At 48.8% G+C, this 27,609-nt stretch overlaps 1 protein-coding gene across 2 annotated transcripts; it reads right to left on the minus strand.

Moving 5' to 3' along the window:
- Positions 1-27,499, minus strand: CEP68 (centrosomal protein 68). 2 transcript variants are annotated; one of them, XM_032177610.2, is made up of 7 exons: positions 27,415-27,499; positions 14,131-14,533; positions 10,950-12,476; positions 9,526-9,648; positions 5,963-6,059; positions 1,243-1,416; positions 1-320 (listed from the first exon to the last, which is right to left on the minus strand). In XM_032177610.2, exons 2-6 carry the CDS (start codon positions 14,485-14,487, stop codon positions 1,247-1,249), a joined length of 2,274 nt encoding a protein of 757 aa, XP_032033501.1. In that variant the 5' UTR covers positions 14,488-14,533; positions 27,415-27,499; the 3' UTR covers positions 1-320; positions 1,243-1,246. The 2 variants fall into 2 exon arrangements, with proteins under 2 accessions (XP_032033501.1, XP_058284255.1); XM_058428272.1 differs by lacking the exons at positions 1-320; positions 1,243-1,416; positions 5,963-6,059; positions 9,526-9,648 and adding an exon at positions 9,923-10,838.
- Positions 27,500-27,609: the final 110 nt, after the last annotated feature.

Consider the following 27,609-nt stretch of genomic DNA (forward strand, 5'->3'; position numbering starts at 1 on the left):
ATAGTTTGAGCTTTATCGGCTCTTTTTTAATGGGATAGAGGGGAAGGCAACACATCTTATTTTATCAAAAATTGCAAAGCTACACGCTCTTTGTGGAGAAGCACCAAAAGGAAAACCTTAGTTTGGAAGGATTCACTATAAATAAAAATAGTAACTCAGCCCTCCATTCAGGGAGGAGAAAGGCATTTTAAAGCTAGCATGTTGAAGGTTTCCCCCTTGACTTCAGTGTTGAATGGCTCTTGCAAGGACTTCTTGAAGGTTTTTTTTTTCTCACCAGCCAGTGTTTGGCCGACAGGTTGCATCTCTGCCTGAGAAGATGCCTGAAAGAGAAAAGGCAGCATTTGTTACAGGCATAATGTAGAGGAAGAAACGAGTCCTCTGCATTCATTTTAGAACCAAGATGACGTCTCACAGTTGCTCTGATAAAAATACAGGGACTCCCTGCTCTTAACATACCTATAGTGCTCACCTAGAAAATCTATGAGTTAAGCACTACAAACATTTTGTTGTAGGACAGGACGTTTCAGAGAAAGGACAGTCCAATTGCAGAATTATGAAAAGCATTGGCAGTAGCAACTCTGTGGTGGACACACCCACCCTTGCTCTCCTAGCTCCTTTTCTGTCATTCTGTTTGACTTTCTCAAGGAAGCAAAAGAAAGTTGTACTACCCGTTAAGTCTCCAAGGTGTCTTAACCCCTCCATCCCCCTTTTTGGAAGGGAGTGGTATGGAAGATATGTGGAGACCCTTTGTGCAGGGCAGGGGTGGTGGTGCAAAGTTATCAGTAACTCTGGGTTTCTCTGGGCACTTGGTGCTGTCAGAGATGCTTGGAGATGGAGTACCAAATGAGCTGGGGAAAAGATCCTGCAGAACAGGGGTGGCCAAGTCATGGCCCCATACTGGAAAAGTGTACCTGTGCAGAAATAAAGTAGGTATACAGATAAGTTTTGCTGCTCTTGTCTTGGGATAACAGGGTTGGTGGTGAAGAAAGTGCCATAGAAATGGCAGCACAGAGGCACCCTCATCCTCAGCAGGCAGCAGGGGTGAACAGTAATGGAAAGCACCACAGTGAGCCTTCATCATCATAGGAAGACCAGCAACTGCTTTTTTAGTACCATTGGCTGTCTTCTTCCAGTATCTCAGTTTTTTCAATAATAGTTCTTGGCTCAACAAGCTTCTAAGTAGTGGCCAACTGTTACAGCAGGGTTGGTGGGCAAATTTTCTTTTTGAGTTCCTCTACTTACCAGGTTAAACCCCTTCACATGGGCGCTCCATTGCCGCCATGGGCTTTTTGTCAAGGATAAGGGTGCAGCCAGCCAGCATGTCCAGAGAGGCCAAGATAGAGTCATACAGGCGATCTGCGTGGCTCTCCAGCTCACCAGACTGCTTCGCGATCCTCCCAAGGACATCCTCTAACACTAACAATGAGGTTCAAAGAAATTAAACCAGAAATAAAACCCATGCCAAGTGTTGTCCATTAAGCATTTTCAAAAGAACATACAAGGGTATAGTATTTTGCAAAGTAGGACCTGGCAGTAGTTTCTCAATGTCTGCCCTTTTTTAACAGTGATTCTCCAGGAACTTCTGTTGCACTGGAGAACGTATGTTGTTAAATTCTGATTAAAGCTGAGAAAAGAATTCACTGACTCCACTTTGAAATTACATAATTCACAGAAGGGCACAGAGACATGGTTTTCTGATGGCTGGTATTACCTGACTTTAGAGGTAAGACAGGTATCTCTGTAAGGGCACATCCAGATCCTCTTGGGCATAAGGCTTAAATAAAACGACATGCCAAGATTCAGATGCTTACCCCTGCTACCAGGTCTATCAGTTTCTATTGGCTGGGAGGAATGTTATTTCACATGGGTGGTCTGGTAATAGATTTGGGAGTGCTTGAGGCCCCCCTTTTTTTTTGTGGGCCTCAGTGAACAGACTGAAAAAGAAAATGACCTGGCCAGGTGCAGTGGCTCACGCCTGTAATCGCAACACTTTGGGAGGCCAAGGCGGGTGGATTGCCTGAGGTCAGGAGTTGGAGACCAGCCTGACCAACATGGAGAAACCCCATCTCTACTAAAAATACAAAAAAATTAGCCGGGTGTGGTGGCGCATGCCTGTAATCCCAGCTACTCGGGAGGCTGAGGCAGAATCGCTTGAACCCAGGAGGCAGAGGTTGCGATGAGCCAAGATTGTGCCATTGCACTCCAGCCTGGGCAACAAGAGTGCAACTCTGTCTCAAAAACAAAACAAAACAAAAAAATGACCTGAGAGCAGGCTAAGGGAAGATTCACTCCCACAGTGTCAGAACTGTTCATGTGAGGAAGGGATGGGCTAGGGTCAGAGTGCATCACACACAGCAGGCTTTTTTCTCTTTTCAAAAATTTATTTTTGTTAAGCACAAAGGCTGTCTTAGTTTCCTGTGCCTTCATCAGCTGTGCTTATACTCTCCCTAGTTTCCTGCCACAGCTGTAACATCTGTCAGTAGAGGAAGGGAAAGGGGAAGCTGCCTATCTGCAGACAATGCTGACTGGATGGGTGGAAGGAGAAGGAACACAGGCTGGCTGTATTGAGATCTCCTAGGGAAGCCACATCAGTGCAGTGTCATCAGGGCAAAGTGCTGTCCACAAAGAGTTGGCAAAGTGTGGCAGAGGATTGCAGTCAGAGCGCACGGTAAAGCTTGGCCGTAAGGGTGGCTGGGCTGGGTCCTACCCTCCAGTATTTCTTTTTTTTTTTTTTTTTGAGATGGAGTCTCTGTCACCCAGGCTGGAGTGCAATGGCGCAATCTCGGCTCACTACAACCTCCGCCTCCCAGGTTCAAGCGATTCTCCTGCCTCAGCCTCCCGAGTAGTTGGAATTACCGGCACCCACCACCACGCCCGGCTAATTTTTGTATTTTTAGTAGAGACGGGGTTTCGTCATGTTGGCCAGGCTGGTCTCGAACTCTTGACCTCAGGTGATCCACTCGCCTTGGCCTTCCAAAGTACTGGGATTACAGGCATGAGCCACTGCAGCTGGCTAACCCCTCCAGTTTCATTAGACCTTTGCCCAGTCTTCTTGTGCGATGTCACAGAAACCTTTATTGGTTCAGGGACCTTTATGTTTTTGAACTTTTATTTATTTATTTTGAGACGGAGTCTTACTCTTGTTGCCCAGGCTGGAGTACAGTGGCGTGATCTCGGCTCACTGCAACCTCCGCCTCCTGGGTTCAAGTGACTCTCCTGCCTCAGCCTCCTGAGTAGCTGGGATTACAGGCGCACACCACCATGCCCAGCTAATTTTTGTACTTTTAGTAGAGATGGTGTTTCACCATGTTGGCCAGGCTGGTCTTGAACTCCTGCCCTCAGGTGATCTGCCCGCCTTGGCTTCCCAAAGTGTTGAGATTACGGGTGTGAGCCACCGCACACGGACGCTTTTGAACTTTTATTTAGACTGTTAGAATGTTTGGTTGGGGCCAAATAAAAGAAGTTGGGAAGGATTGGAATAAACATGTTTGTAGGCTGGCTCTATGGACTTTGACAGTGTGCTCCTGGCGGAAGAAAAGTTAAGTTTTGCACCCGCTGGAGAGAGACACTGACGTCTCAAGGGGGAAACAGCCACATTCCTGATTATTTCAAGCAGATGGATGGGGAAGGGCTATGTGTCAATCTGAAAGAGTCTGGATACATATCTGAAAACCAAAGAAAACCCCGAAGCCGGTAAAAAACCTCTAGATAGAGCAAGTGAGACTAAGCACAGAAAAGTAGTATTGAATTGATTTTAAAATGAAGGTCAAAAAACCTGAAGCTTTTAAGAGGCCTACTTTTTTTTTTTGAGAAGGAATTTCGCTCTTGTTGCCCAGGCTGGAGTGCAATGGCATAATCTCGGCTCACTGCAACCTCCGCCTCCTGGGTTCAAGCGATTTACCTGCCTCAGCCTCCAGAGTGGCTGAGATTACAGGTGCTCCCCACCACGCCCGGCTAATTTTTTATTTTTAGTAGAGATGGGGTTTCTCCATGTTGGTCACGCTGGTCTCAAACTCCCGATCTCAGGTGATCTGCCTGCCTTGGCCTCCCAAAGTGCTGGGATTACAGGCGTGAACCACCGCGTCCGGACTAGAGGCCTACTTTTACGTGTGGCCTCTGTGAAGAGAGGAGCTGCTCAGACCTCTGCACCTCCAGACACTGGGAAGCTGCGGAAAGCCAGTGCCCAGGGGCTCTGCCAGGCTGCCACTTCTCCTGTGGCCTGAGGCAAATCCACAACTATCCATCTCACAAGGCTGTGATTAAATGGAGAACACTGATGTGCCAACTGCTTCAGTAAAATGCTGGTGTAAATTACATGCAGCAAAGGAGCCTGGCACATGGAATTTCTGCCCCAATAAAAAATCTAAGAACCCTAGTGAAAATGCCAGAAGAGCCAAAACAAAGGCCTTAAAAGGGCAGGGGATTGCAAAGAGCCCACAAAATTCACACTAGAGAATCACTTACCTGCTGAAAACCATTCAGTGGTCCCTGTCCACTGATGCCTCTCAACCCTAGAGATTTTTCTTCCAGGGTACACTTAGCAATGTGTAGAAACATTTTGGGTTGTCCCAACTGTGGGGGAAGCAGGGATTTACTGGGCCCAGGGGTGCTGCTAAACATCCTGCAATGCATAGGACAACTCCCCACAAAATCATGTGGCCAGTATGGCAAAAGCGCTAAGGCTGAGAAATCCTGCTGTACACCCTTCACAGTATGCACCTGCCCACCATGCTGGTCAGGAAAGTGCCTCTTCACTGCCTCTCAAGCCTGTGGGACCTGCCCAGCTTTGCTTCTGCGGTTGGATTCCAGTATAAATCCCATCTCACTCAAAAACGTAAAATGAGGCATAATATAGGCAGGCTCTGTCAGCACTCGATTTACAGTCTTGCAGGAAACTGCCATCAGTTCAAGGCTTTACCCTATCATTCTCTTAGCTCATCCTCCCTATCATATCCTCATCCCCCATGCCCTCATCCTGTAAAGACAATGAAAACTGTAAATCCTTGGCACCCAGCATGCTTAGATATATGCCTGAGGTCTGTGATTTTCACTTTCCTAAATGGGGAACCCATCCTACAAAATGGGCTCAAGTAGCCAGGTGCGGTGGCTCACGCCTGTAATCCCAGCACTTTGGGAGGCTGAGGCAGGCAAATCACCTGAGATCGGGATCCCGTTCAAGACAGGCCTGACCAACATGGAGAAACCCCATCTCTACTAAAAATACAAAAAGACTAGCCGGGCATGGTGGCGCATGCCTGTAATCCCAGCTACTCAGGAGGCTGAGGCAGAAGAATCACTTGAACCCGGGAGGCAGAGGTTGCGGTGAGCCAAGATGGCACCACTGCACTCCAGCCTTGGCAACAAGAGCGAAACTCCATCTCAAAAGCAAAACAAAAAAAGGGGCTTGAGCTTGGTTTGCACACTACTGCCACCCTGTCCCCTCTCATCAGTTCTTTATTCAGTCTGTTCCCTGAGGACAGACTGACTGTCCTCAGATACTTTTGAGCAATACAATCCTTTTCTGAAATAATTATTTCCCCAAAGCAGAACACAAGGCAGATAATCAGAGAGGAATTCAACCTGGGCTAGGTAAGGTGGGGAACCAAAGGGATACCGACTAAATACCCTAGCCACAAACTAAGGCTGGTGGATTAAAACTAGGATTCCCACCCAGACTACCACCAGAAAAATACAAAAGCAGAAGCAAAAGATAGTGTCATTCTTGCAGGCTCAATGCCTCATTTCTAATGGGCTTGGTTTTATGACCATGACTGCCTCTAAGCAGGTGTGTAGGGGCAGTGATGGGCAGCGATGCGTGGAGCTGGCAGATGGGGCATCTCGGGCAGTGGGTGTGGGCAGGGGCTCTTGTGGTACTGGCTCCTTACCAGGGATAGTGTGGTCCCTGGGCCTGCTGCTGACAGGGATTAAGCTCTGGCTAAATCCAAAACCTTAAGCATCTCACCTGGAGTGTTCTCCAACAGACACTGAAGAAGAATCTCCCCCTTCTGTAAGACACTCTCCGTCAGAGACTGATGTTCATCTATATCTTTCTTAAATTGCTTAAGGCGTATCAGAAAAAGAAAAGGAAGAAGCTTCATTACTATTGTTTTGTAAACATTATTTGAAAAGCACAGCATGCAGGGTAGCCTTATTCCCCTCTAATGTGGAAGATTCACCCCATCAGGTCTGCAGAATTCCCCATGTAAACAGTGCAACAGTTTAACTTCAGCTTCTTTGAACCCAAGGTAAATAGAGTCAGTAGTTTTTCCTGTTTAGTTTGACATCAGAAGCATCTTCCCTGACAGAGGCTGGCTCACAAACAGCTTGGAGTTAGGGTCCCCTTCTAGCGCTCTCACCTCATGGGGTTCTAATTCAGGGCTATGGGAGTCTCAGAATTTATTCCATTCTAATGCACCACAAGAGATCTGCCATTAAACTGACCGCAGAGAGCCACTGTCTCTACCGCTGCTCCTCCCTCCATGTCCTCGCTCTATGCAGACCACAAGGGTAACTACCTCAACATCTGGGAAGCTGTGAGTTTCCCAAGCAACTCATTTGTTTTCCCCTCTTGGCTACCGAGCTGGTGTTCTTGATGTTCCTTTAGCAGTTAAGAAGTGTAAAGTCAGCCAGGCGCAGGTGGCTCACACCTGTAATCCCAGCACTCTGGGAGGCCAAGGCGTGTGGATCACCTGAGGTCAGGAGTTTGAGACCAGCCTGACCAACATGGAGAAACCCCGTCTCTACTAAGAATACAAAAAAATTAGCCGGGTGTGGTGGCGCATGCCTGTAATCCCAGCTACTCGGGAGGCTGAGGCAGGAGAATCGCTTGAACCTGGAGGCAGAGGTTGCAGTGAGCCGAGATCACACCATTGCGCTCCAGCCTGGGCAGTAAGAGAGAGACTCCGTCTCAAAAAAAAAAAAAAAAAAAAAAAAAGGTCAAATCCACGACCACCTCTTCTACAGGGTGTAGAACTTGGTGACTGATTTTTATAAATTTTTAAATCTTTAACAGAAATAGAGACAGGGTCTCACTATTTTGCCCAGGCTGGTCTCAAACCCCTGAACTCAAGTGATCCACCTGCCTCAGCCTCCCAAAGTCCTGGGATTACAGGTATGAGCCACCGTGCCCAGCCAGAACTTGGTGTTTTACCATTTTGAAGTGATAGTTTTACCCTTGGATTTACTATTTTCCTGTCTTCAGTTTTCCTTTACCCTGATACCTATACTTATTATTTTATTCTCTGGTACTGTAGCATGGTTTATGTGCTGCTGCAACCCCCCTGTGTTAAGACAAAATACAAGTATATAAGAAAATGAGTCACAGTTAAAATATGTGCACACACACACACGCTCGCTTATACTAGGTCTTAATCCAAGCAGGAGTCAAGATAGCACATACATACGCATGAGCCATGCACAATTCTGTGCGGGGAAGGGGCTAGCAGTACAGCCCCACTTTGTGACAGCTGTATGGGTGACACAAGAGGCCTATGCCTCACTGACCTGCAGGAGTGACTCGCAGCTCAAATCTCAGCTCTACCTACAAAGCAAGCTGGTTGTTTCTGTCTAGCCTGGAAGCTGAGGTACAGAAGGCTGGCAGGAGGGGTAAGATGGAGGGATGGAATTATTCTGTTTGCACCTGCTCTGACAAGCCAGGAAAGGCCACTAAGCTAGGTCTCCCAGGGCAGCTTCCTCTCCCTGTAGTGGTACTTACTGGTCCTGGGCCCTGCACAGCTGTGTGCATGCACGTGGAGTCTGTATACAGGACCCTTGGAGTCAGCCTTTCTCTCCTTCCTCAAGCTCACTCCACCCTAGTGGGAATGCTGTTTCCTGCAGTGTGGAGAGGAACTCATTGTGGAGTTCCTCAAAGTGAGGAATTCAAAGCAACCTCTCTCCACACTGCAGGAAACAGATTCCCAGTAGGGTGGAGCAGCTGGCCCAGCCTGCCCAGGTCAAGCAAGGCTTCTCCCTACACTTTAGTTGGCCCCAAGCTGGAAAACAAAGCCTCTCCCTCCCTCTAGCTGGAGTGCGGTCCCAGGAAGGCCCTCAGTCAGCTCAGCCCTGGCCCAAGCACATGTAAATTGTGTCCTCTGCTGCTGAAGATATGGTCAGGTTATAAGGTTGTAGGAATTCAAAGAATTGTTTTAGAAAACTCCTTCCAGACTAGCCTCAGGCTCAGACCATGGATATCCCTCTGCTTTTTCACGAAGAGATTAGAAAGGTGCAGCCAACCAGATATGCTAGAAGGCAGGAGTTCAGCCAAGGTTAACGTTAGACTTAGGGATGACAACTACATAATTTATCCTCCAATTCAGGACACTTCTGAGACTGAAAGGGGACCTATTATTATGCCAGAACAAGAGGCACAAACTGGGACGCAGTCATCCTAAATCTAGGACCAAGTTAACAAAAATCCACATTAGTATTTTCAAAATAACAAAATCTTAATGAAAAAGAAGAAAACTAAAATCAAACCCAAATACATACACATGCACACAAACTGATGTCAGTTTTTGTTTGTTTGTTTTTGGAGACGGTCTCAGTCTGTGGCCCAGGCAGTGGTGTGATTTTGGCTCACTGTAGCCTCTGCCTGCAGGGTTCCAGTGATCCTCCTGCTAGCGCATGCCACCACACTCAGCTAATTTTGCATGTGTTTTTTTTGTTTTTTTTTTTTTTGTAGAGACGAGGTCTGGCTATATTGCCCAGGCTGGTCTGGAACTCCCGGGCTCAAGCGATCCTCCAGCCTCAGCATCCCAAAGTGCTGGGATTAATAGTGTGAGCCAAGGTGCCTGGCCTAGATTTCTATTTAAATACCATCAAAATGCCCTATTGTAGATTCTGGAGTCAGTACAATTTCAACTCAGATCTTTAAATAGCGGTGCAGTCCAATAGGACTTTATGTGGTGATGGAAGTGTTCTACATCTGCACTGTTCAACGTGGTAGCCACTAGACAAATGTGATGGTTGAACACGCAGAATGTGGCTAGTGCAAATAAAAAAATCTGAGTCTTTAATTTTACTTCAATAGCCATACGTAATTAGAGGCGTCATAATAGTGCAAGTCTGTCTTTATAATCCCTGAGACATTTGGAAAATTATATTGCAAATCACCCTAAAGTATTTTTGTTTTTATTTTTAATTAAGAAAAAGCTTTTTTTTGAGAGGGGGGTCTTGCTATGTTGCTCAGGCTGTACTCGAACTCCTGGGCTCAAGCAATCTTCCTGCCTCAGCTTCCAGAGTAGCTGGGATAAGAGACTTGTCCCACTGCACCTGCCAGCCCAAAACCTAAAGTATTTTTGATTTGAGATAAATATATCTTCAAGCTCTAGTTGGCCTGGGAAATAATTCATGCATTTTACAAAGCGTTCCGCTTTAAGAATGTGAAGCTCTAATTAGATTTCAGGTATAATAGTCAACTGAGCTATAACATACCAGACATTGGTTATTTGAGATTTTACTTTGTAATCGAGTAATTTAGCCACCACTCTTGTGAGGGAACAAGCCAGAGCCAGGACCGCATATTACCCGGTAAAGCTGCAGAGAAGACTTGAGACTTGTAAGATTGGACCTGGCTGCAGTCCTGTGGTCGGTAACATCTGCAACATTATACAGCCAGCAGATCAGCTCTTCCAGCTGACAGCAAAATGTCTGCAGAGACAAATAAAAGGACACATGGTGTTACTGATCAAACAGCTATTTATGTTATCAAAAGGCTAAAAATATCAGGAGGGCTTGGAGACAGACTGTGCACCTTTAGTCTCCTTTCTCCTCCTTGCTCACCTGTCCCCACTCCATGACTCTAGACCTCCCTCTGCCAGAGCAATGAAAACCACAGCCTGGTGTGACATCAAAAATGACAGGCTGAGAAAACCCAGCCTTGCAGGTGGGAATGGAGCAGCCCAGAAGAGGCGTGCCTGCCATGGAAACCAATTCTTGGATCAGCACCATTACTAACTAGAATCAGCATCTTGGAGCCAGATACGTCCATGTTTCTCTGGAAAAGTCAATGTAAAATAAATGACTAAAATCATGACTAACCTGAAGCTATAGCCAAGAACAACTTTACCTCATGGCATCTCAATCTTTTATCAGTAAAGAAGGGTCCATGATAATGTGTCCTACCTACCTCACAAGACAAAATAACCACGTCACCTCCCGGGAAGGTGAAAGCCCTCCGCAAGTGCTAGGACACATTCCTGGACAGGCACATTCCTGAACCTTCAACATGTGTCTGGGAATGCACCGAAGCCCTCAACATCAATTATTTAATGCACACAACATCCCAAGAAGGCAGGGCTCCACATTTTACAAACGAGCAAACTCAAGAGGCTGAGCCAACATTCCAAAGACAATAGTGCCATGTTTCAAATTCAGATGCCTGACACCGATAACCCTATTCCACGCAGTGTTCTTTATACCTCCAGATATTAAGACATTTGGTCCACAAGACGGTCCGGTGGCCACAAAGTCTAGGAAACAGTACATGCAATGCCCCTAACTTTGCGCTTAAACCACTTTGGCAAATGAAGCTCTGAGAAGTCCTGCAGTCAAGAAAACCACTTACCTTTGTTTAGCCCAGTGTTTCCTAAAGGCATCTGTGCACAAAACCTTTTTTGTTCAGAATACCTCTGAGTTAGGAAGCAGCCAAGGGTTGTGGCTAAAAGCTCAGCCTCTGCAAATAGTCTACCTGGGTCTGATTCCTGGCTCAAGCCCTTGCTAATTACAAGTGGGCATGTTACCTAACCTCTCTCTGTTCTTTTCTCCAAAAAGTAAAATGAGAACAGTGCTTACCTGGTAAAAGTTGTGAGGACTGAATAAGATAAGGTACAGCACAATGCCTGGCAAATAAAAAGTGCCTTGTCAACATGAACATGTTTTATTATGATAGTGGATTGGGGGAAGAGACAAGACACCTGTACACAAAGCCTCCTAATGTTGAGTGTCGTTACCTTCACACATTGCACCAGTGATTCTTTTCCCTGTTCTCCTCCTTTCCTGGGAAGCTGTCCTTCAGCATCTGGGTCTGAGAATGGCCACCGGTCCAACCTAGCTGGCAAGGAGGGGCGTGTTTTCAGCAGTCCAGAGGAGACCCCGAGGGCCTGGCTGCTCCCCAGACTGCCTTCCCCTGCGGAGTCCTGGGCACGGACGAAGGAGCGCAGGAAACAGGGGTTCTGGCCCTCAGTATCCCCAGATCCTTGGAGCGCAGCTCCAGGGGGAAGCTGGCTTTGGCTGGAGCTTGAAGGGAGGGAAGCTGGCCCATCACTGTCTGACACTTCCAGGGGGCTCTGCCCTTTGATATCCCCAGTGGGCAGGGTAACCAAGGTAGAAATGGATCCTATATACGAAACCAGGCTAGAAACCTGTGTCAGCCGAGCAGGCAGGGCAAGATACTCATCGTCACTTTCCACTTCCTCTTCTGATTTCCACCTAGACTCTGTGCAGGTAGGGCGCCGGGCACTCTGGCTGGTCCTCTTCTCCCTCTCTGGCCTGGGCGAGGGCCACCCTCTGTCCCATGTCCTTAGCTGGGGAGAGCCCATATCAAGGTGCTTGCCTATAGGCAGCCAGTCCTTCGCGCCCCTCAGGGCTGGCTCTCTGCGCTCCCAATGAGCATCCCTACTGCCTGGGGCTCTGGGGGTAGATGCAAGTTGGCTCCAAGATGCCAAGCCCCTGCCACCCTGTTTCTGGGATACTCCAGAGGGCCACTGCTTAAGGCTTGGCTCTCTGGGCCCAGAAAATGGCAGGGCAGTGGCCTCTGCTGGTGGGCAGTTGGGGGAGACATTAGTAGGTGATTTGAGGGTACTTGCTGGAGAGACAGAGAAGCTATCCAGGTCTACCCCGGAGTCCTGCAGGACAGGGTCAGCCGGCACACGGCTATCAAGGTGCTTTGGGAGCTGAGGCCCGGGCCTCAGTGGGTAAGTATAGTCAAGCAGATCTTCATACTCTTTATTTGGGTTCCAGAGAGGGGAGTGGCGGTCGGGTGATGGAGGCAGGGAATCTGGCAGCACACAGGCCCAGTACTCAGCCTGGAAGGAGAGGCGTCTCCTGCCTAGCCCAGAAGCATCACCCCCAGAGAACACAGGCTGTGGTGACCACTGGGGCCGAGGTCCTAGCCCCACCACAGAGGAGGGTTCCTGGGGGACGACCAGCTCCAGGGAGGAGGAGACCTTGGCCAGAGAACCACCACGAGGCTCCGCCCTCTCTTGGTGACCCTGGAGACTGCTGCCTGTGGAGGAAGCAGAGATGCTGCAGCTGGAAGGCTGAGGAGCTGCAGAACCTGGGCTCGGCACGGACTTCCACTGTGACAGGCAAGAGAGACCTGAGCTGTGAGGCTGCTGGCTGAGGTCCAGTGCCTGGGGCAAATCCGCTAGGGATGGATCATCTTCGGTATCAGCATCATGTCCTGAGCAAATAGTTGTTCTGGGAAGGCTCAGAGTCTGAGGGAGCTCCTCGGAGGCAGAAAGCTTGGTCTTCTCCACCTGCAATGATCAAAGGGACAAAAAGCACTCGGGTGAAAATCAAACCCAATTTCTTTCTTAGATGACAACCCAGGAGTTTCCTTGCGGGTCTAGACAGTATTTAGGAAAGACCTTAAAATGAAAAGTCTGCCGCCTGAGGCAAGAACCAGGCAGTGTGCACTGCCAGCAGCAGCACTGAGACCCTGCCTGTCTGGGAAGCAAGGTGACTCCCATTTCCAGTCTTCTCCAAGGTTCTTCCTTCCTCCACAGGTATCCAGGGTGTCAGCAAGCAGAACTCGGACAGCTCTGTCATGCTGAAGCTGGAATACAGTCCCTTACCTCTGAGAAGCGTCTCCTGGCAGACGAAACCCTCAATCACTCTGTCGCTAACAGGACATGTCCAAACCCAGGAGGTTGCCCCAGACCCCATCCTGCTCAGTTCACATGCCAGTGGTTAACTGAACACTAGCAGAATGACTGGTTCATCTCAGCTTCTTCACTGAATTTTTTATCTGCTTGATGAAGAACTCACCCCCAAGGGAAGCAGGACAGCACAGTGCTGAAGGACATGAGTTTTGGAGCCAGACAAACCTGAGGCCAGCCCCTAACTTTGCCACCTTCCAGATGTATGACTTCGAGCCTCACTTTCCTCCCCTCAGAGCACCAGCTCCTCAGAAGGTAAGGATTAAATATGCCCATGTGTGCAAAGCACATGGTAAGAGCTTAACGAACAACAGGAATTCTAATAATAAGCATCAGACTCATCCTCGTGAAAGGCCATTTCTATGTCTGTTTATTATTCGCTTCCTGCCTCACCGAATCTCTGACTCACAGGTGCCAGAGCCTCCCACTGCCCCTTGCTCCCAGGCAGGTGGGGCCCAGCCTCTGTTCTCTCCCTGTCCCGCTCAGAGCCTCCTCACAGGATGCAGCTCCACAAGGGGACCCTGCAGCAGCCAAGGCTACAATGACACCGAGAAGATCAAAGCCATTCCCAGGAAAGGCCTTGGCAAGCAGAACAGAAAAGAATGTAAGAGCTGGGCAGAACAGATCATTCCGGTCACCTCCCAATGATACTGAGGGCCTGAAAGATCTGGTGATTTGCCTGCAATCACAGAACCAGGTAGGATTCCCTGCCCCATGTGACTCCCACTAGGAGAAGCTGCCTGGCAGTCAGAGAAGCCCAAGGAATTCTCCTTAAGCAGGGACAGTGCTGCCTACTACAGGGCTCCAAGGTTCTGACATGTCCCTTGGGTCTGAAGAGGATTTAGGTTCAGAGCCCCCAGGAGCCCAAAGCCCTGGACACTCCTTTCCCAAGTCTCTTCAGGGTACCCCTAAAGCCTTTAGATCACCAAGTCAGAAACAGGACAGGGCTCTCCTTGCCAGAATTCCCCTGGCCTAGACCTCTGGGCAGCAGCCTCTTGGCCTATAATCCCTGGTTCTTAAAAAGTCACCAGTCACTCTTGAGGAACAGGAGATACCATGGACAGTCCCCCTGGCTGGTCCTGAGGCCCAGCTCTCCAGTTGAACCCGCAAAACAGAAATCATCATACTCAGGCCCCTCCAATTCCTCACCCTGCACAGTAGCCAGGAAAGGATGCAAGATGGTGAGGAAATCCTGGAACAAACTCCCAAAGGACAGCAACGAGTCCATCTACAGTCTTGCCTTAGTACCTACCTGGCTTTCCCCGGAGAGCAGAAGGTCTCCAGACCCCATGGTGGCAGGAGGCAGGCCACTGAGTGTAGGCTCAGACCTCTCAGCTACGGGCTCTCTGCTGGCGTCACTGGCCTGTGGCTGGTGGGCTCTAGAGGGGCCGCCAGGGTCAGTTCCAATCCAGCAAGTAGGGGCAGGTATCCCTTCTGCCCCCCATACAGGGGAGATGAGCCCTCCCTCAGCTTCCAGGCGTAGGGGCTGCTCCCCACTCATGGGCCCTGGAGTGTCCAGCTCCTGCTCCCTGCAGCTCCCTCTCCCATAGGACTGGGCCTTTGTGTCTTCAGATGCTTCTGCTTCTGCCTTTTCTTCACCCAGGGCCATTGAGACTCCCTATCTAGGTCAGGGTTCTGCTGAAGACTTCAGCTGCCTACAAAACAGGGGAGGGGAGAGAAAAATATAAATCTTCTACATCTGTGTTCAGGAAGTCTTCCTCTTTAACAATTAAGGCAAACATATTTTTGGCCAAAGAAAAAAGGAAACAAATGGTGACTACTTCCTCAGAGGAGCACCGAGTTCCGGCTTTTCCCTGGCCCCAGACCTTTCCAAAGGGGAGGCAGAAGCACACCATTTCCCCTCTGCTTTCATGGTGGATGGTGCCATCCCCACCAGCAGAAACCCAGGAGGGTCAACACAGGTCCAAAGTCCAATCAAGGCTGGGGTCCTGCCTAAGTCACCTTTTTGTCCTTTTAGCCCAACCCCACTGGGTAAGAGGCCTGGTGGGACCCTTCCTGTGCACAGGCCCATAGTGGTTCTGTTATCGTAATGGTCCCCTCAGCAAGCAACTCAGGCCTGGCTCTGACTGTTCTATCCTAGAGAACAGCAAGTCAGGGCATGCCCAGGCCTCAGCTGGGCACTGGAAGAATGCCCCCCAAGATGCTTGGCTCTGCCTGGCAGAGGAGGCAGGACCCTCTTTTTTCTTTTTTTTTTTTCTTTTTTCTGAGACAGGGTCTTACTCTGTCACCCAGGCTGGAGTGCAGTGGCGTGACCTCAGCTCACTGCAGCCTCAACCTCCCTGGGCTCAGGTGATCCTCCCACCTCAGCCTCCTGAGTAGCTGAGACTACAGGCACATGCCACCACGCCTGGCTAATTTTTGCATTTTTTGTAGAGATGGGGTTTCACCATGTTGCCCAGGCTGGGACCCTCTCAAAGCACAGAAACCACATTCAGGCTGTGGAACAGGTGAGGGCTTCTTGTTCCAAGGATGGCCAGTGACCAAAGAGAAAGAGATCAGCAACTCTTCTCAGGCTGGCCCGGGTTATGCTGCACCTGGTGACGGAGGGAAGCTGTGGAAAGCTGGTGGGTAACAGTGGTAGGGTTAAGTGTAACACAGCATGTGTGCACATGAGAGCAAGAGCCAGGCGGCAGGCAGGCAGGCAGGCGAGGGAACACAGGCTGAGCACTCAGGGAAGGATGATGATCTGGGAGCTGAATCTGCAAACAGGACCATTCCAACACAAAGAGGTTCAGGAACAACAGAGGGACATCGCCCTCAGCCTAAGCATGCCAGCAAGAGTTGGTGCTGGGAGCCCTGGTGGGATGGGGCAGGGGGCCAAAAGGCCAACAGGAGGAAGACCAATGCTGGGAGGACATGGAAGGGGAGGTAACGGAACCATGAATGTCCAGGATGTCGGCAGCCACCTGGAGTGCACTGGGCCAACCTCAAAGCTTAAACGTGGGCAGAAATGGCCTTGTTTCCTCAGTCAGGAGGCAAAGAGATGGTAAGGGGAGATGCTGGTGGAGAGCCTGCAAAGGGGGAATGGCTGCAGGCTCATCCTACTCAGCTCTCACGCTGGGAAATACCACCTAGATGGGCACTGCACACACTGAGGCCACCTTGCACTGGAATCCAAGAGGGCCCTTCCCTACCCTGCCTGATGGGGCACGCCAGGCTCCAGCCTGATTCAGAAGTGACCCTGGAGAAGAGCATGCCCTTTGCATGGACTCTCGTCTAAGTCCCATAACCACCAGGTGGGGCAGGAACTAATCAGAAAAACAATTATTTTTGACAGGTAATATACAGCTCAAATGTAAAATGCACAACAGATGTAAGTCCCTCTCTGCCCTTGTCCCCCATTCCTTTGCTAAAATGAGCCAGGGCAGGCAGAGCATCTATGACAGTGGCTGGCATGGTATGGACATTAAGTGTTGGCTGTTGTCATTAGTGTCACAGGGAGGCGTTGACAGAATCAGTGTAACAGGTCACCTTACAAGGAAGGACAAAGAAGCCAAATGGGAGAAAAAGCAGCCCATTTTTTAATATAAATCAAACAAAATATTTACTACTAGATACTCCCACAAAAACAGTGAACCAGCCTTACTAGTTTTGTGTATGACCCTTGTTTCCTGATGCAAATATCTATTTTCATCCTTTCCCCCCTCCTTTTTTCCCCCCGGAAACCAAGTCTTGCTCTGTCACCCAGGCTAGAGTTCAGTGGTGTGATCTCAGCTCACTGCAACCTCCACCTCCCGGGTTCAAGCAATTCTCCTACCTCAGCCTCCCGGGTAGCTGGGACTACAGGCATGCACCACCACGCCTGGCTAATTTTTTTGTATTTTTAGTAGAGATGGGGTTTCACCATGTTAGCCAGGCTGGTCTCGAACTCCTGATCTCAGGCAATCCACCCACCTCCCAAAGTGCTGGGATTACAGGCATGAGCCGCTGTACCAGGCTTATCCTTCCCTCCCTTTTTTTTTTTTTTACATAAATGTAGCAAACTGTATAGGTGATACTATTCAGAACCTTGCTTTTCTTTTCTCTACAAAAACTATCTAGGGGATCATTCCTAAAAAATACAGCAGGTCCTTCAGTAACGTCACTTGGTACGATGTCTTTTTTTTTTCTGAGACAGAATCTCACTCTGTTGCCCAGGCTGGAGTGCACTGGTGCGATCTCAATTCACTGCAACCTCCGCCTCCCTGGGTCAAGCAATTCTCCTGCCTCAGCCTCCCAAGCAGCTGGGATTACAGGCATGTGCCACCATGTCCAGCTAATTTGTGTGTGTGTGTGTATATATATATATATATATATATATTTTTTTTTTTTTTTTTTTTTTTTGAGACAGTCTCGCTCTGTCTTCCAGGCTGGTGTGATCTCGGCTCACTGCAACCTCTGCCTCCTGGGTTCAAGCAATTCTCTGCCTCAGCCTCCCAAGTAGCTGGGATTACAGGTGCCCGCCACTACATCTGGCTAATTTTTCTATTTTTAGTAGAGATGAGGTTTCACCATCTTGGCCAGGCTGGTCTTGAAATTCTGACCTTGTGATCTACCCGCCTCAGCCTCCCAAAGTGCTGGGATTACAGGCGTGAGCCACCGCGCCTGGCCAATTTTTGTATTTTTAATAGAGATGGGGTTTCACCATCTTCGCCAGGCTGGTCTTGAACTTCTGACCTCGTGATCCACCCGCCTCAGCCTCCCAAAGTGCTAGGATTACAGGCGTGAGCCACACCGCCCAGCCGGTCCAATGTCTTTTCATTATATCATTGATAAGAAACCCTGATTCCTGACTGAGGTCACTGTCTGTATGGAGTGTGCACATTCTCCCCATTGTCTGCCTGGATGAGATCCAGTTCATCTGGATACTCAGGTTTCCTCCCACATCCTGAAAATATATACTTAGGTGAATGGGGCTGACTACATGGTCCTGGTCTGAGTGTGGGTATATGAGTGAGCGTGCCCTGCCATGGGATGACGTCCTGCCCATGATTGGTTCCCTCCTTACACCCTCAGCTGCTGGGACAGGCTCCAGCTACCTGCGACCTTGAACCCATTTGAGTAAGCAGGTAAATCATAATCTTGTGTGTTTTTTCTTTTTTTAAGATGAAGTCTCGGTTTGTCACCTAGGCTGGAGTGCAGTGGCGTGATCTTGGCTCACTGCAACCTCCGGCCCCTGGCTTCAAGCAATTCTTCTGCCTCAGCCTTCTGAGTAGCTGGGACTACAGACACTCACCACCATGCCTGACTAATTTTTGTATTTTTAGTAGAGATTGGGTTTCACCATGTTGGCCAGGCTGATCTGGAACTCCTGACCTCAAATGATCTGCCCTAGTTGGCCTCCCAAAGTGCTGGGATTACTGGCATGAGCCACCATGCCTGGCTCATCTTACTTGTTTTTATTCATCTTTCATAAATGTATGTACAGCTCACATTTATTTCAATATTTAATTTAGAAGTGTTTTAGTCTTTATTTAGAAGTTTGGTGATGCTTTCATGACCAGAAATATGCCATAGGAGCTTAACTCTTATTTATATCAATTAGACTATGGTAAAATTGGTTTCGTTATATGTCCTTTCAAGTGGCAGAGTCACGGTTTCCAAGAACCTACTGACGACATCAAGTGAGGACTTACTGTACAAAGACAGCTTCCTCTTTCTTTTTTCATTACTGACCAGTACTGTATTCTGGTGTAAGGACGTACTAGTTTATTTCACCTGTCCCTTATTAGTGGACATTTGGGTTATTTCTAGTCTTTTTTGCTAGTCCAAACAATGCTATGATGAGTCACTATGCACACACATTTGTGCTGGCACATCCTCAGCATAAATTGCAGAAGTAGAGCTGCTGAGGTGAAGGGTGCTTTTGGCACACACTGCCAAGTGGCCCTCTGCTGAGTGGTATCACTCTACACTCCACCAGCACATGTGAGGGCTAGTTCCCACGGGAGCCAGGGTCTTTAACCCTCATGTCACCGATGGGGAAACGAAGGCTCTGAGTGAGACAAGTCCAGGACTGCCCAACTCCAGAGCCCAAGCAGTTTATGAGCCAACTGGGGAATAACTGATCAAACAGTTAAGCCACAAAGCAGAAGAGAGAGAAGGCTGGTGGAGGGACAAAGAGAAGAGTGACAGGTCTTGCTGAGACAGAGATCTTACGGAGCCACATCCTCACCTTGTGGCTCATTAAGAAACTGCACATGAAGACGTTTACAGGCAAGTTGTGTTTTCAAAACTAGGGGAACATGCTGCGCCCGTGAGCTAGAAAAACCAGGGTGAAGGCTGGGTATAGCCCATAATTCCCAATTGCGACTTCTTGCTCCATTTCTTTTTTTTTTTTTTTTTTTGAGACGGAGTCTCGCTCTTTCGCCCAGGCTGGAGTGCAGTGGCGCTGTCTCGGCTCACTGCAAGCTCCGCCTCCCGGGTTCATGCCATTCTCCTGCCTCAGCTTCCCGAGTAGTTGGGACTACAGGAGCCCGCCACCACGCCCAGCTAATTTTTTGTATTTTTAGTAGAGACGGGGTTACACCATGTTAGCCAGGATGGTCTCGATCTCCTGACATCGTGATCCGCCCGCCTCGGCCTCCCAAAGTGCTGGGATTACAGGCGTGAGCCACCACGCCCGGCCTCTTGCTCCATTTCTAAAAACTCTCAATGGCTAGAGATCCCCCACACCCCTCACTAAAGGGTGTGATCTTGAGACAGGATGCTGGAGTAAGATGATGATGGGGCAAGGGAGGGGTGCAAACAAATTATCCTTTTGTTTTGTTCATGTATTTTTTATTTATCTTGTCTGGACCTCATTATTCAAAAAAGAAGGTATCTATTTATCCTGGAGAGATGGGGAGTGGTGAGCTATTACAAACTATTCAGTTGACATCCCTAAGTAACTTACAAGGATACACACAAACCTAAACTAGGTTAGTAGTGTGGCCAAAGTCCCTTCAGCAACCAGGTAAGAAGGTCTGAAATTCAATGGTTTTCGAGGAAATTGTACGTCTGTAAAGACGGAATGAAGGTAGTTACTTTCTTAGACTGGATAAACAGTCCCTTCATAATCTTATTAATCTGCCTGACAAATCATGCTTTTTCCCCTGTACTATACAAGTTTATTATGAGAACCAAGACAGACACATGTGAAAGAAAATAAAAACCAATCTATAATGCATTCAAAACTGTCTATGAAATGTTACCAAAAAGCAACGAAAGGGAGAAATCAGTTGGGATAAAAATAATCTGGGAAAACTTCCTGAAGTAATGACTGAAGACAAACCACTTTTAAAACAGCAATCATGCCAAAGAAAACACTGGCCCAGGCTATGATAAACGCACAAGTTTTGGATTCCTAGGACTCAACCCTGTCTGCATCTGTCAGGTGGCCATCTGTAACACTGCATGAAGGTCTGGTCTTCATTTCTATAGATCCGAGATTTTACATATCATTCCTTCTAACCCTCTGGGGCAGGGGTGGGGGCGACAGATTCGGGTTGCACCTTCTAATAAGAGACAGCTTATCCTTCTCAGACTGGTGAACAGCACTTGTTGTCTTGGACCCACACTGTCTCCCAGGTCATCAGCTTTAAACAATTTCCTAATGTGGGGCCTCCTGTGCTCGGATCACACATTTTACAGTATTCCTGGAGGCCAGCAGCTCCACCATGGGGCACAGGCCCGTCTCCTCCCAAATGAAGGAAGTGCTAGGAGGTTGGACTGAATGACAGGAGACATCAGAGCACAGACAGTGAACTCAACCTTACCCTCTGATAAAGGTCTGTACACACCAGAACTGCCTTGTCCTTTGTCAAACCAAGAGACAAGCCACATAAGCTTCAGGATATTCTAGGGACCATCTGGACTTTGCTATTAAAATTCTCTGTTAGTTTCCAGAACCTGAAGAGGCTGTATGATCCACCAGATATAATTAGGAGTGATGTAGGCTTGGCTTACTCTTGCCCTACAGTAAAAATACGCCCACAAATCATGCACGTGGTAACACAAACTCTAAGCCTGGACATCTGACCCTTCTTGGTATATGCTGCATCACCCTAGGACACTCCTGTCACAGCTGCCGGGCTTCCTCCCACTCACTTCTGTCCAGGATGGAGAGAGGAGGACTGGGAACTGTGGGAGGGGTGAGGCTCTGCTCTTGCTCTTGACTAAACCCCTCAAACAGATGATCAACCAGAGAGCAATCCTCCTTTCAACAAAAAAGGACCTCCCGCAGGACTCTTTTTTGTTTGAGATAGAGTCTTGCTCTGTCGCCCAGGCTGGAGTGCAGTGGCAGGATCTCGGTTCACTACAACCTCTGCCTCCTGGGTTCAAGGGATTCTTGTGCCTCAGCCTCCCAAATAGCTGGGATTACAGGCATGCACCACCATGCATTGCTCATTTTTTGTATTTTTAGTAGGGACAGGGTTTCGATATGTTGCCAGGGCTGGTCTCGAACTCCTGAGCTCAGGCAATCTACCCACCTAGGCCTCCCAAAGTGCTGGGTTTACAGATATGAACCACCATGCCCTGCCTCTTTTTTTTTTTTTTTTTGAGATGGAGTCTCACTGTGTCGCCCAGGTTGGAGTACAGCAGTGAGATCTTGGCTCATTGCAACCTCTGCCTCCCGGGTTCAAGCAATTCTCCTGGCTTAGCCTCCCAAGCAGCTGGGACTACAGGCGCATGCCACCATGCCCCGCTAGTTTTTCTATTTTTAGTAGATACGGGGTTTCACCATGTTGGCCAGGCTGCTCTTGAACTCCTGGCCTCAAGTGACCCGCCTGCCTCGGCCTCCCAAAGTGTTGGGCTTACAGGCGGGAGTCACCGCGCCTGGCCAGGACTCTAAGTCATGAGCTCCCTTTGAAACAATCTCATTTATACCAACTTTGCCCAGGGAGCTCTGTTCTGGCAAGGGCTTGTCTCTTACCTGAGCGCACAGTCACCTGTGCCAGCCACAGAGGCCAGGTGTTGCTAGACTGAGCAAGCCCTATGAGTTCAGGGCCAAAACCTCCAAACTTGTTTTCACAGGAGGCCACAGGTATAAGTGATAATTGCCATGAACGCACAGTGGCAGAACCTGCCCAGAGAACCAGACAAAGAGGCTTTCCCTGCTGCTCCTTCTCCAATAACATGAAACTGTCCACAAGGAAACAGAAGGCAGGACCCAGCAGAGGTTGCTGGAAGAAGTCTGGGGGAACTAGATTTATGGAATAAAGGAGCTTAAAGGCAGAGGCCACATGAAAGGAGGTAAAGACACGTAGGGGAAGCCAACAAAGGGGCCAGTCACAAGAGGCGACTGAGGCCTGCTTCAGGGTGGGGTGGGTGCCAGGAAAACTGTGGCTGGAGGCCTGAGACTGGGAGGCCAGCAGCAAAGAGCAACTGCTGCTCCACCTGCTCCCGCCCTGCTGGGAAGTCCCCTTGGAGCCCCGCAGTCCCCCACACCAGCCCTGTCTTTCACTGTGGGGTAGGTCACTCTGAGCACTTTGTCCCCCTTCTCTGCAGGTAAAGTCAAAGTAAAGTGAAAATTAAGAAAAGACTCAAAGCTACGGAGGGTAGACTGTGTCTGCTGTGGCTTGGCCATGGGCCGAGGCCATCCCCAGGATCCTTGGGCACCGGGAGCCCCTTCTTTTCTCCCCAGGGCTGCTTCTGGAGGTTTTGCTTAGAGTCAAAAGAACAGAAGGAATCTCCCAGGGCCCTAGGAGGAGCCAGTGGGTCCCTGCAGATCAATGCGGTAGGGAGGGCTGTGGGCTAGGCTGCTTGGCTGTCTGTTCCCTCGCCTTCTCACTCACTTATCTGTTGGCTGACTGACCAGGGCCACCAGACAGCCTCCCAGCAAGGCCAATCTTCTCATTTACAGGGCAAGGTCTTTAGGTAGCCATTTTTTTTTTTTTTTAAATTTGAGATGGAGTCTTGCTCTGTTGCCCAGGCTGGAGTGCAGTGGCGCTATCTCACTGCAACCTCCACCTCCCAGGTTCAAGCAATTCTCCTGCCTCAGTCTCCTGAGTAGTTGGGATTACAGGCACACACCACCACACCTGGCTGATTTTTGTATTTTTAGTAGAGACATGGTTTCACCATGTTAGCTAGGCTGGTCTCAAACTCCTGACCTCATGTGATCCTCCTGCCTCAGCCTCCCAAAGTGCTGGGATTACAGGCGTGAGCCACTGCGCCCAACCTAAATAGCCTTTAAAGAGATGTAAGTCACATCTACAAGGAGCTTGACTGAGTCCCAGCTACTCCTCCCCTCAACCCCAAGCTCTCTGGCCTCCTCAGCAGTCAGCAGAGTGTCCATGTGTAACAAAGCTCAACGTACAAGGATACTAAGGGCTGAATATGTCAATCAACTGCACCTTTTTTCCCACCAAAAAGCAAAGCAGAAGAACACCTTCCTTATAACAAAAATCACTGTCAGAAGAGGCTGTACCTGGACCACATGGCTGCATTTCCACAGACCACTGCTTTTACTATACTGAGTTTTTATTTTTATTCATTTATTTTTTTTAAGAGACAAGGCCTCGCTATGTTGCCTGGGCTGGTCTCAAACTCCTGAACTCAAGCAATCCTCCCTCCTTGGCCTCCCAAAGTGCTGGGTTTACAGGCATGGGCCACTGTGCCCGGCCCTGACACTTTTTTGTGAGGTCATCAGGCTACACGTATGAAGACCGAGAAGAATCTTACCGCTGTCAAGAGATACTATTAAGAATGCCACTCACTGTACCACAGCATTCTCTTTGGAGAACCCATGAGAGAATTCCCTGACCTCAATAACAGAAACATCTGTCTCCACTCAGCAGACATTTTCACTTTATAAGTACTGGCAAAACTGATAAAAAAAAAAAATTTCCCTCTTTGCTTTGGCTGCTACAAAGCTCGGGGCCAAATACACAATCTCACCTAAGTAAAATGCATAGGACAGAGAGGTACTTGCCTTTTTGTGCTAATCTCTTCCTTGACTTTCTCCTATTTTTTTTCACTCCATGTGCCTCAATTGCTTTTATTAAAAATCTTGTTACATCAAAGTATGTTGGAACAATTCCTCAAATAGCTTTTTTTTAACAAGATAGAGAAATTGTTAAAACAAAAAATAGAAAAAAGCTCCTAAACTCAAGATTTTATTCCAATACCATAAGAAAATAAAACCCACTTACCCAATACTTCTAAAAGGCAAATGTAGATACTAGGGTTAGCACTTCACTATCAAAGTGTGATCCAGCACCAGCAGCATCTGCATCACCTCAGAGCTTGTTGGGAATGCAGATTCTCAGGTCCTGTCCCAGAACCTTGCAATGAGAACCTGCATTTTAGCAATATCCCCAGATGACTTGGTAAGCACAATGTTTCAGAGGCACTGGGTTGGTAAGTAAGGCTGTTTCAGCACCCTGAGAAGGAAGAACTAAAATAGCTTTACAACCATTCCTTGGGTGCCTATATGCCAGCCACACACAAGAAGAAAATTTATGGCCCTTGTCTTCAAGGCCTTTGCAACAGGACATTAGAAAAGGCTTACACCTTGTGGCAGGTTTTTAATGGCTAATTATAGAATACCACAGCTGAAAGGGAGTCCCCAGAAATAATAGCATTCCCTAGAAAGAATTTGAGATTCATGGTGGCTATGTTAAAAACAGAATCACAGACCTGAATTTCTCCTGTGCCAGTTACAAGTGAGGAGGGGAAAGGTATTTGTTTTGGAAACTGGAAATAATTTAAGAGAAACCAGTATGCCAAGAGAGCTTACAGCTACAAGGAAATGTGCAACTTAACCTGTTTCCTGTAACCAGAAAGTGGTGCAGGAAAACCTGGAAGTGACGCAGTGTCCCCCAGGAGTTGTATCTGACACTTCTAGCTGGCAGACAGGTAGGTCTAAAGCCAACAGGAACATTTCTTGGGCTTTTCACGATGCTGGTGAACAACATTAAAGATAGTAGTTTCTTCATGAGAACAGATTTAAGTTATAAGGAGAGTCCACCTCCATGAGCTCTGCTTCTCTCTGGATGATCAACCATGTAAAGATTTTTTGTCAGCCACATGAGGCCCCCATCTATTTAGCTCCTCTGATTTTATATGACCATTTCAGATAACAGACCCCATTAAGAATGTATCAAGTACTACTGTAACTCTTGACCAAATTGCTATTTGGCACCAAATCAATCTTTAGTTCGTGGTGAGACTCCAGACACATAAACAGATAATCTTCTATGGAATACTTTCACTGTGGAAAGAGTCAGGAAAGGCTAAAGGGATGTTTAAAAATCAGACATCAGGCTGTGCGCGGTGGCTCATGCCTGTAATCCCAGCACTTTGGGAGGCTGAGGTGGGCGGATCACCTGAGGTCAGGAGTTCAAGACTAGGCTGGACAACATGGCGAAACCCTGTCTCTACCAAAAATACAAAATTAGCGGAACACGGTGGTGGGTGCCTGTAATCCTAGCTACTCGGGAGGCTGAGGTAGGAGAATTGCTTGAACCCGGGAGGAAGAGGTTGCAGTGGGCTGAGATTGTGCCACTGCACTCCAGCCTGGCCAACAAGAGTGAAACTCCCTCTCAAAAAAAAAAAAAAAAAAAAGAAAAAAATCAGCCATCGGATGAGGTGTCAGGCACCGTGGCTCATGCCTGTAATCGCTTGAGCCCAGGAGTTCAAGACCAGCCTGGGCAATATAGAGAGACGTAATCTCTACAACAAAATAGAAAATTAGCTGGGCCTGGTGATGTGCACCTGTGATCCCAGCTACTCCGGAGGCTGAGGTGAGAGGGACTCGACCCCAGGAGGTTGAGGTCACAGTGAGTTGAGATCATGCCACTGTACTCCAGCCTGGGTGATGGAGTGAGACCCTGTCTCAAAAAAAAGGGATCGGATAAGGACCAAAAAGCAGAGAGATGCCGAAGGGTCAAGTACTATACAGATATTTCATACTGGTGAGTGTATTCAAGTATCCATTTATTTTTCTCCTAACAACTGCTAACAGCTAACAGCTACTGATCATTTTCTTTGTGCCAGGAACTACAGTAGGCACTTTACATCAATATCTTATTTAATCCTAATAACCCACCACATAGGTACTATTATTATTCTCATTTTAAGGATGAAGAAACCAAGGCACAGAGAAGTTAAATAACTTAATGACATGCCTGTAATCCCAGCACTCTGGGAGGCAGAGGCAGAAGGACTGCTTGAGCCCAGGAGTTCAAGACCAGCCTGGACAACATGGCAAGACCCCCATCCATTAAAAACAAAAAAAATTAATCAGAGTTAGTAACACGGCAGAGCTAAAGTCTGTTTGACTTAGAGAGCCTGAGCTTAGCTGCCTTCCTAACCTGTAAGAATAACTCGCTCAAGAAGTTAAATAAATGTTTCTGTTGTGTCACCTTTGGGCTACCACGCTGATTTTGTTTCCTTTTGGCTTCCTTCCATCATTGAGTGCCTTTTATGTTCCACGCCTTGTGCTAGGTAGGGGCTGGGGAAACCACAATACAGTGTGATGAGTAAAAATAGAGGCTGCAGAAGGTAGCGCAAAGAAGGGAAGAGTTATCAGTCGCAGGGTGGGGAAGCGCTTTAAAAAGCTTTGCAAAAGAGGTTAAACTGAATTCCTTGGGTTTTTTGTTGTTCTGTTTTCTAAGTGGGCCAGAACTGACTCAACAGAGAGTGGGAAAGGGGAATGGAGGGAACAAAGTAAAAAGTGGTGGCTTCTAGATCTTTCAACTAAACCCAAGGCAAACTGACCCAACACCCTTTGTCACACACTTTAACACAACACTCTTCACACCCTAGATCTGAGAACTGTTAGATTATTTACAAACGCTACCTCCCTTCGTGGTCCTGATGAATTCCCAGTGAGGTCCAATCTGCCCTGGCAGGTTTCCGCTCATTTTTGTTACAAACAATACACTAAACCCAACTTACTAATCATCAACGGCCTGGAACAGGTTTTGGACATTCGTCCCTAGGCTGCTGGGAACTGTTCTAGTGATGACAGTTAGAAAGGATAGCCCTCCGAGGCAAAAAAATGAGACATCTTTATTTTTTCTCTCCGCATCTGGGCGCTGCTGCATCCACGGCGATAAGAAGACATCACTGGTCTCCATCTTTCCAGGGGGAAAGGCCCGAGCTGCATTAGCCCCCACTGGGGAGCTGGGTAAACAGCCCACGCCCGGGAGAGGCCTGAGGGAAAGTGACCTCCCCCGGGGCCCAGGCCGACCGGCGGCGCAGCTGCTCGGCCGCCAGATGCGCGGACTCGCGCGCTTCCTCGCCGCGCCCGGGCATTCCCAAGCCCAGCCGCCCGCCTCGGCCCCGACCCCTCGGCCGCCACAGCACACGCCGTTCCGCCCGCAAGATGGAGGCGAAGGCCCAAGGTGCCCCCGCCCCCACGGAGCCTTTGTGCCCTTGCCGGCGGGGACGCGAGGCCAGACGGCCCGCACCGCAAGGGCCCCGCAGGCACCGAAGAGAGGAGGTGGAGGTGGCCGGGCCGCGCGCGCGGATCTAGCCCGGGCCACCGCCCCCAGCGCCGCGGGCACCCTCGACACCAGTACCCGTGCGCGGGACGCTGCCTACTTACCGCACCGCGAACGCTTCGCACATCCGGAGCGGTCTCAGCAGCCCCATGCGGTGGCCCCGAGCTGGGGTACCCTGACTACAACCACGGCCCTCCAACCGCAGCCCAAAATGCGCAGGGCGGGACCGAGCGCCAACCACGCCCTCCGGCCGCGCTGACCACGCCCTTATTCCCGCCCCTTCTCCCTCCGCGGGAGGG

Source organism: Hylobates moloch, unplaced genomic scaffold, assembly GCF_009828535.3.
Source record: "Hylobates moloch isolate HMO894 unplaced genomic scaffold, HMol_V3 SCAFFOLD_15, whole genome shotgun sequence".
In the NCBI taxonomy this organism is placed as follows: domain Eukaryota; kingdom Metazoa; phylum Chordata; class Mammalia; order Primates; family Hylobatidae; genus Hylobates; species Hylobates moloch.

Bases quoted from the DNA above. Each gene is read 5' to 3' on its own strand.
- CEP68 (XM_032177610.2), bottom strand. From the start codon at position 14,487: ATGGCCCTGGGTGAAGAAAAGGCAGAAGCAGAAGCATCTGAAGACACA. The intron at 9,649-10,949 runs GTAACGACACTC...TTGTCTCTGCAG, and splicing joins CACTGGTGCAATGTGTGAAG to ACATTTTGCTGTCAGCTGGA. The intron at 1,417-5,962 runs GTGAGATGCTTA...CCTCATTGTTAG, and splicing joins TCTGTTGGAGAACACTCCAG to TGTTAGAGGATGTCCTTGGG.